Source organism: Vanessa cardui, chromosome 12 (genome assembly GCF_905220365.1).
Source record: "Vanessa cardui chromosome 12, ilVanCard2.1, whole genome shotgun sequence".
NCBI classification, from domain to species: Eukaryota; Metazoa; Arthropoda; class Insecta; order Lepidoptera; family Nymphalidae; genus Vanessa; species Vanessa cardui.
Window position 1 is genome coordinate 1,769,443 of NC_061134.1, and position 14,381 is coordinate 1,783,823.

The following is a 14,381-nucleotide window of genomic DNA, read 5'->3' on the forward strand; positions in this document are numbered from 1 at the left end:
GTTGGCGGCATTGACAAATTCTAAAAGAATTTTACTGTAATAAAAAGCAAATAAAAACCATAATTCATTGTAGTTTATTCTTAAAAAAGTTAGGTACACTTTACATTTTGTTATATATTATAATAACAACAATCCAGAGTTACGGCGACAGAAATTAACCTCAGTCTTATGATAAAAACAAACTCAATCCTCACGACGCACTCAGATCAGACATGGAAGTTGGCACGTGACTTTATACGTTTAAAAATATATTCGTTGTATGATTACACTATATTGCTCAAATATACAAATATAAATACGATACAAATATAATTTCGTCTGTTATTTCTAGTTAATCCTATCTATTAATTTGTTAACAAGTCAAATTATATAACGAACACCGAATCTTCTTCTTCTACATATTCTTGCGCTCATTTCCATACTCTCCGAATGTGTTTGTTAAAAAAATCTTTTCCTTATAAATGTGTCTCCTAAACTCCGGATTATTTACAAAACATTTGTTTTAGAGCTTTATCATAAAATTGGCTCAAGCCATGCGGTAATTAAATTTATAATTCTATACGGAAACTTTCATAGTGGAAGTAAAATATTAGGGACTATATTGTCAATTTTATTATTAAAATGTCTCACTTTCGTCGATTTCAACTAATGTTTCAAATTTTGAATCAATTCATCTATGTTAATAAGGTCTTTTATTTAAATCTTAAAAAGGATTAATTATTAACGCACTCACAATTACGATCGTTCTCAAATTACAAACCATATAAGCAACACAACACGAGTAATTATTACAAGCTTTTATTTGGCGGCCATTTTGAACAAATTGTATTTATTTAATATATTTGTGACATAGTATCAGTATCAAGTTTGTGCAAAATTTCAGTTCAATCACTCCAATAACTTGCTTAAATTTTAATTTCAATATTTGAGCCAAACATTCTAATAGGTAAAGTTAAATAAAAGCTTGTAAAAGAATAAATAATTTTATTACTTTCATTCCACTGTTATTTAGCGATTATCTCCCGGCAGTTCGTTATTGCGAGTGGGTTCAACAATAAGCCTGTTTCGTAATATTACAATTTTAGGTTATTATTCAATTTTACAAAATGTAAGATAATTTTTGAGGCACATGAGTTATCACGCCTTGTAACTTTTTGATGCATTTTGTTATTAACATACAAGTTAAATGCAAACAAATTTCTAATCTTTGATAATTATCTTAATTTTATTACTAGGGAAGATTTAAATAGAAAACAAGTGTAAAAAATGTTTTATAGGAAAAATAAACATAAGCAAACTATAATACCAATCTTAACAATATGTTAATGATTTTTTTATTTAGGCTTTGATCATTGAGATCTCAATAATAAGGATAGGGTGAAATAAATTGAACAATTTCTATAGTTTGTTTATATCTATTATTCCTATAACAAAAATGAAAATTTGGAACAGTCAATTCCAAAAGTCACTATTTACAATCACAGAATATTTTATACATGTATACATTAACTTTGTGATGAATATTATTGCCTTTTCGATATAATAAATAATTGTACTAGCATATGCTTGTTTCTAAATAGAACTTGATAATCGGCAATAAATTATACATCTCATACAGGCATTAAAAAAATCTTAGCTCATGGAAGAGTCTCTTATTGCTAGAACAAAAAATAAAATTCAATAGGAGATATTCTGCTAGTTATAACAAAATTTTTCTTAATCCAACTTTTTATCTAAAACTTATATTTACATCTCTATATACAGAAAGCGGCTATTATACAATTTATTTTCACATATTGTATTGTAGGTAACTAGCGCCATTCAATCCTTTGGTTATAATAAACAATTTTGGTTCACACTTCATAGGAATGATATATATATAAATCACTTGATTTTTTAAACCAATGTTTTATCAATTAAGCGCACTCTCACATAAAGTCTACAAATGCATGGTCTGAAGTCGTCAGTCTTTATAACATGTACGCGATTCGGGCAAGCTGAGTGATCATCGGACATGATCATAACGCGATCTCTTCGAAAACGGCCTATATGATTCCTTGTCACATTTTCTCACCAGTGATAATGTCAGTATATCACACCAAAACACTAGCACCATACTAACGGTAATAACCGTAGTAGTAATACTCCAAATACTATTTAACTTGTCCCACGGTCTCTTGGTTAGTCTCTGCGGGTTTGAAACTTTCATTTTTGTAATCACTTTTGAAGCTACTACTATCTGACTGGTTGTAGGAATCGTGTTGTTTTTCGTCTTGCGAGAATCCGTATGATTTTGGTTTGGACTGTTGTTCTTGTTCCCTTTGCTGTCGACGGCGCTGCTTCGACCAGAGTTCGTGACAGTCTTGCCAAGTCGGAAGCTCTGGCGCTGTCATCCTGTTAATAAATTATTAAGTTAAATATACAAATATTTTGTAGGATATTGGATAAAATATTATTATATGTAAGTTATAAATTACCAATAGAAATACATGATAATATAAATAATATTAACATGTTAAAATTAAATAAATGGTATACTTACTGGTCTGGTACAACATTCTTAAGCCAGGCGCTCTTCAATGCTTCTTCAGCAGTTATTCTTTTATCAGGATCCAGCTCTAACATCCTGTCCAAGAGATGTAACGCAGTGGGAGGCATAAAGGCGAACTGTTCTCTAACACATCGCTTGTGGAAGCGTTTTGGACGCAGTGTATGCCAGAGAGGCAGTTTGACTACATTAGGCCACACGCCTGGCGTCGGCGTTCCACATACACGAGATATCATTTCCAATTGCATCATTTCTATATTCGCCTGAAATATAATTAATAATAATAAGGATTATGTAAAAATAAATAAGAATATATTAGTCTTGAATTTAACAATTTATATTTAATTTAATTCAAAGATTTCTAAGTATAATAGCAAAGGTTGTGTCTTTAGGAGATCTATTGTTTTAACATACCTGGAACAATGGGTGTTTTAAGAAAAGCTCGCCCAGGATACAGCCCATGGACCAAACATCCACAGCTGGACCATATCTCTCCTCGCCCAGCAACAGTTCAGGGGGTCGATACCAAAGCGTGATGACTTTGTTAGTGTAAGGCCGCGCCCTGTCTTCAGCTGACCAGAGACGAGCTAGACCAAAATCGCCGAGTTTTACTTCACCCCTGAAATCGTGAAAATAATTGTTTGCAGTTTTATAATAAAAATATTCCAGTCACTCTAAAATTAATAATAATATAAGGATGTCTCTTTAGAGCCTACCTAAGCTTTCAAAAATAAATTTGACTATATATTTTGTTCATAGCAATAGTACCGTTTCAATCCAGAATAAATAAATAACTAGAATAAATATAAAATCTATGTATATTGAGACTTTAAATTTCATTTCTATATCATTTTCTTTGTATGCTATGTACAATTATTATTAAATTATCTACATAAAATTTTACACAGACGCAGTTTAAAATTAAAAGCAATATTTTGCTATTTTAAAACATAATACTATTCAAATGAAAAATAAGTACAAGCTCACTTGTTGTTCATCAATATATTGCTGCACTTGATGTCTCGATGCAGAAAATTCTTCCTGTGACAGTAAGCGAGTCCGTCCAGCAGCTGTCTCATTATGGATGCATTGTGTAACTCAGTAAAATCAACCATCTTGGATTCCAGTAGACCCATTAGATCATGGTCCATGTACTCAAATACAAGATAGAATGAACCTTTGTCCTGTAATAGAGGCATTTTTAAATAATTAGTTAAAAATTAAGAGTAATCATTTATACAGATTGATACAGATTTTTGAAGAAATTCAGATTCATAAAGGCAAATTGTTTAAAAAAATTACTGCATAGTAAACTAAATCTACTTTAAAATAATCTCTGTATAAAACATATAAATACTACAAAAAATTGATGCTACTAATTTGTCACAAAATACTAATTACCTTTCTAAAGTCCAAAGCGTCCTGTTTATCCGTAACAATTTCTCTTAAATTTACTATATTTTTATGATTAAGTTGGCGCAAGATCTTGATCTCTCTCACAGCTGTGATCGGAAAGCCTTCCTTTTCATTTTCCAATCGGACTTTCTTAAGCGCAACGAGCTGACCGGTGTTCTTATCTCGTGCCTTGTAGACCTGTCCGTATGTGCCTTCCCCAATCTGTGTTATAACCTGCATCATACAACTCATTTAATATATGACAATTGCAGAGATTTTATCTTACAACAAGGTAATTAGGTAAAAGTATTTAAATTATAATTTGAATTATGAATGAATAAACAATATTCTTTGCTCAAAAATACAAATAGATTCCTGTGATCAAAGCATTAGTTACTGACTTGACTCCTTTTGATACTCTCATTCTGTTTGAAAATGTTCTCCGACCATTATGAGATTTATGAGTGACATAAAATATCACAATATTTACAGAAGAAAATAAGAAACAATTATTAGATATACAATGTAAAAGTATTTTTTAGAGATACTAGAAATATGAATAAGAGTTACAAGGTAACAGACAGACACAGAGACAATATACAGTAACTATCATAATCTCTAGGCTATCTGTTATTAGAGACAATATATAATTTAAATGAATACTGAAACTTACTTGGAAACCATCGACGCACTTTTCTCCCCAGTCCTTGGCGTGATGTGTCGGCGTCGCCACCGGCACCACCTTTGACCCTCGTCTCTTGAGAATACGTGGCCTTTTCAATTTTGACCCCGCCTAACATAAAATGTTTTATATTTCAGTGGAACAAAATATGTATGATATATACTAAATAAAAAAAATACATCTTCATGAAATAAAGTAACTTAAACAACTATAAAACAAATCATCTTTATAATTTTCAACACCAAAAAACTTAATTATGTAATGTTGTCTTAAATTTTCGCGATTATTACACATTTAAATAAAACTAGTTATTACGGATTTTAATTTACGTTTCGAGCACTTTACAGCGTTCGTGGTCACGGGTAGACTGTCTACCCGTGACGTCGGGATGTCCAAAATAATTAATATACGCGATTAAAATCCGTAATAACTAGTTTTAGTTAAACTTAATTATGCTTTGTGGGAGTAACAAATTGAATAAGCTTGAAGCTTTCGTGTTTAATTTCTGCTTCAATTAGGATATACAATATGAGGTGGTTCACATACATTGCCAGTCTTCCTGGCGCTGAAGACATGCGAATAGGAGTGTGTGGGTCGGGGCGCGGGCGGCGGCGTGGAGCCGTCCAACTCGTCGCCCGACAGCTCCTCCGAACCAGGAATCACTGCCGACACAACACAATATAATTACTAACACAGTCTTGTCAACATATTTGATTTAATCACATAAACGCATTCTTTATCATTTTTATATAATTTATGAATAGGCAGGCAAGCAAATAGGCCACTTGACAGAAATCGTCTCCTGATATTTTCAAACAGTTTAAAAAGTAAGTTATACGAAAAACCTAGACAAACAAAACCATTTGATGTTGGACTGTATGCAGGTAGATAGGTATAGGAGATACCTGTATACTAATGCAACATTAGCCAGAAAGCAGTAGCATTGCTATTTTACTATAAAATAATGATTGAATGATGCTATCCTAGTACGGAAATCGAGAACTAATTAAATATGTACATTTGTTTCAAATCCTAAAACACAATCTACATTTCTTATGATTCATATTGTATAGTTGATATAACCTTACCGATATCGGTCACGGTCGCTATTCTCAAACGAGAATAACCAACTAGGCAGGAGATACTACAGTGCACAATGTGTACGCAATCAGACGCACTTTCTATTCCCTTTCTCTTAGTCCGTCGGAACGTAAGTCCAACGCGACCGACGAGAGCTCCGGCGCAGGACCATCGGCTTTACGTGCTATCCGATGTACGGGAGGTTTAAAACTGCCAACTTTAAAACTTCGAATCTTGTGATTTTTACGACAAAATAGCCCAAAAACTATATTTTCACCTAGGTTTGAACCCAGAACCTTGGGATCTACAGCCTTAAGCAAGCCACTAGACCAACAAAGCAGTCAACTGTTGATATTACCATTATTATGTTTATATAATTTGCAATTTTTAATGTGCCATATTTGTAGGTATTTTTTAAACTGGCAAATAACTAATATATATTGTGGAAGTTACAACTGATGAATGCTTCACTTACCAGGTGGCATTGGCAAATTCATGATTCCTGTTCGTTTCGGCTTATCTGGTTTTTTAACAAGACTAGGTGACGGCGTACTCATAGGACTGTCATTTGCAAGAGTTTTGAGATCTTCAACCTGAAAAAAATAAATTACATTCATACACACATAGCACATATGTAATTATAACATCAATTTCTTAGCAACCCGTACTAAACAATCGAATATTACGTCTAAATAAAAATTATATACTTTTGGCATAGATGCAACTTAATGCGTCATTTAACACGTAGTACGATCGCGATGCAGGTGCATTAATATGTATATATTCTAAAGTCTAAAACAGTCCATATGAGTACATTTTCTCAGCGTCTTTAGCTTAATATCGGAAATCGGTTTTCAAAATTATCTTTACAATAGACCTCGTCATATATTTTGCACCTAAACCCACATTTATTGTAAGGCTAAGCGAGGGCGATTTAGCTGATGCCAATGCGATATTAGTAAGATTATTATATTACCTGTGTATTGGGAGGCATTGGTAGCTTTGTGAGGCTCTTCGGTTTAGGCGGCGGCGGTTGTTGATTATTGAGGTAGACTTCCTCCACGACACTGCCACCTTTTGGCAGAGGCGGCGCCGTTATAGGCGGAGTTGGTGGCTTATGTTGTACAACTTCGATTTTCTATAATTTAAAATTAATAAATTTTAACCACATATGAATGAATTTTTAGAGTCGAGATGGCCCAGTGGTTAGAACGCGTGCATCTTAACCGATGATTGCGGGTTCAAACCCAGGTAAGCACCGCTGTTTCATGTGCTTAATTTGTCTTTATAATTCATCTCGTGCTCAGCGGTGAAGGAAAACATCGTGAGGAAACCTGCATGTGACAAATTTCATAGAAATTCTGCCACATGTGTATTCCACCAACCCGCATTGGAACAGCGTGGTGGAATATGTTCCAAACCTTCTCCTCAAAGGGAGAGGAGGCCTTTAGCCCAGCAGAGGGAATTTATAGGCTGTTGTTGTTGTTGTTGTTGTTGTTGAATTAATTTATCAGCTATTTATTAAAATGCCAAATACGGGATATCGAACCTCAGTACAGCTGGTCTCCGACACCTCTCCGTTGGCGGTAGGCTTGTCGCCGACGTCCGGCGGCTGCGGTGGGGGCGCCGGCGTTGTCTGCGGCAGGTCTGCCTCGTCGTCCGCGGGCGTCGGCACGGGCTCCGGCACGGGCACGGGCATGGGAATGTCTACTACGTCCGTTTTGGTGTTATTATTGTCACCGTTTTCTTTGGAAACCTAAAAGTAAATAAGAATATAATAAATAAATAATAAAACTTTTACAACTTTATGAAGCTAATATAACAAAACGTGAGGAAAAAACGAAACAGACCTGTATTAAACTATCGGCAGTGTTGCTGGACAGCTCATCAATCGTGAATGTGTCCGGGTTATTCGACATTGAAGCATTGCTGGAGGCGGCGCCTTGAGACTCTTCTTTCTGTTCCAAAATTTCTTGCAACTTCTAGTAAAAAGAAAACAACACATATATATGTCTAGTACATTTACAGTATAGATAATGATAAGGTAGAAAAGTGTTACTTTTGTAACTACTATATACTATTGTAGTTAGACATTGTTTGGCAAAAAAAAAAGATTTTGTTTATGTTTTTATTATAGACTGAATATATAAAGTGGAAGTCATAACTACTATATACTACTAGTCTTTTATGCGTTTTTGCCTTTGCAGTGCATCAAAACAGACTAAAAATTTGAAAAAGACCAATTTATTAATCAAAGTTACTTATCTCGTATCTCTGTATTACAAAAACCAGAAACTATCCGAAAAAACTTGCAGACAATGAAAACATACCTTAGCTCGTTTGTGTTTATCTTTGACGAGCTCTGCAAATAGACTAGTATCACTAATTTTCTCCTTAAAATCAATTTTCCGTTGCAGCACTGTGGACGGGGGACTCGGCGATTCATGTTTACCCCTGTAATATAACAAGAAGCAATTTAAAATATTTTCATATCGATTTTTTTCCTTTTTTTTTTCCCATCTGGATAATATTTTAATCAGTACGAGATCTGAATTTATTGCTCGTACAATCAAAAAATAATGTATTTTTGGCTATGTATATAATAAACCTATAATAAATATCCAGATAGATACATGTAAGTTTTTTTTGTTTTCTCAAAGTAACTCAAAGATTTATTATTCAAACCTCATAAAACATTCTAAGGTAATGCAAGAAAATTTACGTGCCTGTCGAGTTCATCTTTCTATTTCTAAAGAGAAATAGAAAGATGAACGCGACATTTTATAATTAAAGAATTATAAAATCTCGACAGATGTCTTGTTTGAGAGTTTGTTTTAACTTTTTCTGTAATTTTTTTAATTTACATAATTTCCTATTTGATAATTCGAAATTTGAATGAAGACTACGGATACTATTATAACTAGACACATGACGGCTGGCGTGTGGCGCCGGCGTACCTGTGTCGCTCGCGCGCGGCGTCGGTTTTTTTAATTTACATAATTTCTTATTTGATAATTCGAAATTTGAATGAAGACTACGGATACTATTATAACTAGACCGTAATCTGGTTACACGTCTGGCGTACCTGTGTCGCTCGCGCGCGGCGTCGGCGTGTCGCGCGCGGTGGCGCGGCGGGGACGAAGAGCGGCGACGCGAGCGCGAGCGCCGGCGCTTCATGGAACTGCGGCCGGGCGACCTGATCGACACACGAGACATTATTCATCATAAATATACACCACTGAAGAACTCATAATTTGTCACAAAACATTTCTGTCATTATCTAATACCAGCTGTATATACACAAGAGATGTTGTGTCGTTGCGCTCGTAGTTCGATAGGAAGGAGTAAATAGTTCTTGGTGGTAGGGCTTTGTGCAAGCCCGTCTGGGTAGGTACCACCCACTCATCAGTTATTCTACCGCCAAACAACGGTACTCGGTATTGTTGTGTTCCGGTTTGAAGGGTGAGTGAGCCAGTGTAACTACAGGCACAAGGGACATAATATCTTAGTTCCCAAGGTTGGTGGCGCATTGACGATTTAAGGAATACTTAATATTTCTTACAGCGTCATTGTCTATGGGTAATGGTGACCACTTACCATGGCTTTTTATAACATACAATCGTATGTTCCAATCACCGCAAACAATAAAGAGTGATCACTAAATAGTATTTAAATATTACTTAAAGTAATTAAATTACTCGACTAGATTACGTGGGATGAATTAGGGACTTGAGAACTAAACGTACATATTATGATGAGTTGTTATACGGTCCCGATGTCGATCTCGATCGCGACTGCGCCTTCGACGCGGACTGCGACGTCGGTGCCGACGGGGGCTGAAGTCGCGTGAACGAGGCTCGTGCACTGGTGAGTCTACGAAGACAAACATATTCAATACAAACTAGAGAAAAATGCACAAACGTTCAAAAAATTGATACTCATAATTACTTCACATTAAGATATTCATCGCCGACACAGTTATAAACACAAATTAAGCATTTAAGTGTTTGGAGAGTCGATTAGCGAGATTTATACACGTTTTACTATACAGATTTTCGTTGGTATTTAATTATAGTCATAGTTGTTTAACTGTTTTAATTCTTTGTTAGTATATATATAATCAGAAAACTATTGTATGGAAAAAAATCTAAGCATATGAAAGTTAATTCTCAAGATGAAGGAACATGTTTTAATGTATATAAAGTATGTAACACGGTTTAATATTGGAAGGCTTACATAAAGAACTCCACTTAATATATTCTCGGCCATAACATTAGCCTAAAAGTAACATTAAAATGCAAGGATCAAATACTTTGATAATGGGTCAAATGTTTTGATGCGTGCATTTATTGTAACTCAAAACATAAAAGGAACATTATTTTAAGATATAAGTGGAATCAATCTTACTAGATCAAAAATATTTTCTACTAATTTTATTCGCCAATAATTGTTATGATAAATAAATATCGGTGTAATTGATAAAGGCGAACTATTCATTAATACAGGGACTGTGCCATCTAACACAAAGAAGAACTTATTAATGGCTCCCTTTTTGAGATAAACATCACACCTAACCTACACCACTACGGAAACGAGATCCCCAGCTAGTGATGTCACTAACACAGACATGTCGATTAAACCAACCCTATGTACCAACCTACTACGATCTCATAGGAAACACAGTCATAATGAACGACTCCACGAACCTCGCCTTAATCCAAGCCCGATATGGACCTTCAAGTCTACTGACCCCGTGACGTAGGCCAGTAAAGATTGAAATTAAAAAAAAAAAGAGGCACAGGTCGTTCGTACTTTGTATTGAATATATTTTTTCTGTTTATTTTAAATAACATTTCCGCCATCTGTTTGTTGACTGTAGTTAGAAATGACAATCAAGTAGCATTTTTGCTCTTATACGGAGAAAGTTGAAGCTTAGGCGATTTGCCGCTGGCAATGTTTGCCAATCATCAAACACAGCATTTAAAAAAAATATAACCGCCTGTAAGTATCTCATACTCATAGCATGTAAGAGATTTTTAAAATACGAATATTAAATGAACATGAATAAATATATTCTAATCTCAATCATATCATCAAGGAATACAATTACTTTAAGAACATCAAATAAATTGCTGAGTCACGGTGTACAACATCAATAATACTAATACATAATCAATAATTGTTATGTTACGTTTGTTTATTACTTTCCATTTATATGGCAACTATTTACGATCGAATTAAAAAAACAATACTTAAATGAATTAACGCTTCTATGCAAAGCCTTTGCTCGTGTATTTATAAGACAAGGATAATAATATAACCACAAACAAAAGTCATTCAGATAAATTCTCATTGCAATATATCACGAATAACTGCATATTGATATACGAAAACGAGTTCCTTATCGTATTTATGCGATATGATAATATACACTCAAGAATGTGTTACTATTCATCATTAGAACTGGCATAGCAAAGACGTAACGAACGCGGATTTGCCCACGATTGGGGGGTCACTGGGAGATCATGAGAGGTGTTAGTTATAGGCACTGGGGATATGACACCTTAGTTCCCAAGACAAATAGAACATTACCCAACGCAAGAGATGATTCAAATTTCTAAGCGCCATTGTCTATGAACGACAGTTGCCACTTACAAGTGACCAATTAGCCATTGTGGGTACCTATTTTTTTTTTTAAAAAAACTAACGAAAAACCGCAAGTAACTGGCACAACTTGGATTCTAAGTGTATCCGAACGAAGCGTTTCAGATCTTTACAGACGTTCCTACTTCCAAATACGAACTGCTAGAGTCGGAACACTTGACGCACTCCATCGAGTTTTTGAGACACGATTCAAGATAAAGAAAAAAAAGGAAGGAAAGGTCTTGAACATGCGTTCGGATGGATGTAGAGGTAGAGGACGACCGAAGAAACAATGAATGGGCTGTGTGAAAGACTATATGGTAGAAAGAATGTTATTTGTGAGATTACGTCCTCGACAGATGTACGGAAGGAGAAGACATGCTGCGCCGACCCCAAATTTAATAAGGATAAGGGCAGGAGCATGATGTATTCAACATAAAGACATAAATTTAAAAAAAAAACTATGACCAATCGACAAATACATAAATATAATTTAAATAATAAATTGTTTATACCTGGTATGACCATGATGTCATTGGACATCACATGATGGCCTGGACGATGTGATTCATGCCAATAATCCCGTCTTCCATGGTCATAGTCCTCGTTGTCTGAATCTATCGTCACCGTCTCATGGTAGGGTGGAACTAGTGGAGTGTGAGGAGTGGTAGACTTTTGTCTTCTCCTGCTTTAGTAACAAAAAAGAAAAACATTAAAACGAAACCTAAAAATATTTTATCTATTGCTCATGATATTGTAACAAAATGTTATGGTCACTATAAAACTAATGTGTATTTTGGCTACATTCTAACAAAAAAGTACAATAATAATAATTAATTTACAAACTATTATTATTATAAATAATTACTTGCAACTAATTGGTACAGAGATGCTCTACTAGGCTTTGTTATTTATTTATTTTTGATGTTATAATACGACATAACCCATTTCTCTTACAAACAGTGTTAGCTTATTCAGTGGTTCAAATGTGATTGAAATAAACAAACATTGATAGAGAAACAAATCTTGATATTCTTAATATTAGAAGTATTCAATAGTGTTATATTTCTTTATAAGTTTGTTATTTGGATGAAAAATGATCATACATAATTAAAACAATTTCAGATAGTTAAGACTAATTAATTGAATTACAATTAAAATATGGAATACAAAAGTAACCTATTGTTTTGGTACCAGTAAGATTGGGCTCTTTGTATATTCTATATATGGAAGAGTCTCCTATTTACCAAAGATCACTAATCAACTTTACAATACTAGAATAACTGATGATACAATGATAAAAATGGTATAAGTAATACTGAACACTCACCACAAATCAATACTGATGGCATGAAAACAATGGTCAAACAAATCAATTTACATAACATATTAGATCTAGTGACAGTTTTAAAATATTCAAATTAATCTGGGTAAGGATTTTGTAACAAATTGCATGACTGATCAAAGATTTGAGATAAGACTATGATTTGACTCGTTTAAAATTATAAAATGGTCTTCTTTCAATGTTAATTATGTTTTTTTTTTTAAATGATATTAGGTATTACATTAAAATTGTGTAAATAATACCATAATTACCTGATAATTGGAGATCGATGAGGTGACAATGGAATAACATTGTGTAAAGATGGCTCTCTGTGAACGGACCTATGAAGTGGTGACCCAATGTGTCTGTCGCGCCTCAGAGGCGGCGTCGTGGGCGAGACGGGAGAGCAGGAGCCATTCCTCAGTGGAGATGATGCCTTCTCCCATTCACTAATAGGCACTTGCGTGTAACGCTGCGGTGTCACCGGCCGCATAGGCGTGCCTGCTGGCACATTATCATCAGGAGACACACTCTCCAAACTCGCGGACCGAGAGCGGTGTTTAGACTTCTTCTTCCGCTTCTTTTTGTCTTTCTTACGCTTTTCTTTTTTCTTCTTGTATCGCGACAGATCGTCGAACTCAGGCACCGGCTCCTCATATTCGACCCCACGTCTCTTCCGTGCTGCTGAAGAAGAATCACGATTGAATGCGTATTCCTCGGCAGCCCGACGGCTCGTCGTAGTCACAGATATCTTGTTGTCAAGAAAAGTGCGTATAGAATGGGACTTTCTAGTTCTATCGAGATCGTCAGCGATGTGTCTGCCTATAGAGCTCGCTTCGCTTTCGATCTCGCCGGCCTCCGGGGCCGACAGATCTTCCGAACTGACATCGGAATACTCCACCAGGGGTTTGACTGAATTAATAGTAGCGTAAGACTGATCATGTGTACCACCGGAGTGAGACTTGTACTTCTTGTGAGAACGTTTCTTGTGCTTCTCTTTGTGGTGCTTGCTGTGTCTTTTATCGTAACTCCGCTCCATTCTTGATCAGGGCGGTCTCCGCCCAGTTGCCTCTTCACATCACATCAACTATAAAAAGATCAAGAATATCACATTTAACCATGCTATGATAATATTGGCAAAATATCGCAGCGATCTTTATGGATATCCTCTGTTAAAAAAATTTAAAGGTCACGAGAGTTCATGAGTTGTATAATGTTGGAAACAACTTGAAAATGCGTTAATACGTTTAATAAACTAAAGTCATTATTATTTATAAACCCAAAATATTTCTCAAGTCTAATTATAACTATACACTTTTACATTTAACGAATAAGGTTAATTATTCTATTGACGAATTACAAAATAATAAACCCTAGCATCTAAAAGACTGAATAAAATAAACAAAATGAACTTACCTCAACAAAAAACGGACGTGGGTCCGTCGCAGGCACGATTCTTATTTTTGCAAATTACTAATTTGGGTTAGAGATAGGAATTGATATATTTCTATAGTTTAGACTGGCTTTTCGTAGCCAATATTAAGTTATTCTAGTTATTTATTGCTTTAGTAGCTTTATTTCGCCTAATCATGATCATAAATTGCGCATAATTCATGTAATTACATCGGATTCTTTTTAGTGCAAATTCAAGAACGACGATTTCTAGTCAGCCATTTGCTTTTTCATTTCATTTTATTTCATCATGTACG

General features: G+C 34.8%; 1 protein-coding gene across 1 annotated transcript; it reads right to left on the reverse strand.

Annotated features, from left to right (window-relative positions):
* Positions 1–53: 53 nt before the first annotated feature.
* Positions 54–14,381, reverse strand: LOC124534140 (cyclin-dependent kinase 12). Its single transcript, XM_047109835.1, has 17 exons — positions 14,089–14,381; positions 12,945–13,759; positions 11,864–12,033; positions 9,452–9,578; positions 8,791–8,901; positions 8,036–8,159; positions 7,556–7,687; positions 7,255–7,461; positions 6,682–6,843; positions 6,181–6,298; positions 5,172–5,287; positions 4,617–4,736; positions 3,950–4,177; positions 3,536–3,732; positions 2,963–3,167; positions 2,543–2,811; positions 54–2,394 (listed from the first exon to the last, which is right to left on the reverse strand). The coding sequence occupies exons 2-17, from the start codon at positions 13,709–13,711 to the stop codon at positions 2,154–2,156; spliced, it is 3,294 nt and encodes a 1,097-aa protein (XP_046965791.1). The 5' UTR covers positions 13,712–13,759; positions 14,089–14,381; the 3' UTR covers positions 54–2,153.

Coding starts and splice junctions, on each gene's coding strand:
- LOC124534140 (XM_047109835.1), bottom strand. CDS start 13,711: ATGGAGCGGAGTTACGATAAAAGACACAGCAAGCACCACAAAGAGAAG. Junction 12,034..12,944: donor CATCGATCTCCAATTATCAG/GTAATTATGGTA, acceptor TTACTAAAGCAG/GAGAAGACAAAAGTCTACCA. Junction 8,902..9,451: donor ATAACAACTCATCATAATAT/GTACGTTTAGTT, acceptor TGTGTCGATCAG/GTCGCCCGGCCGCAGTTCCA.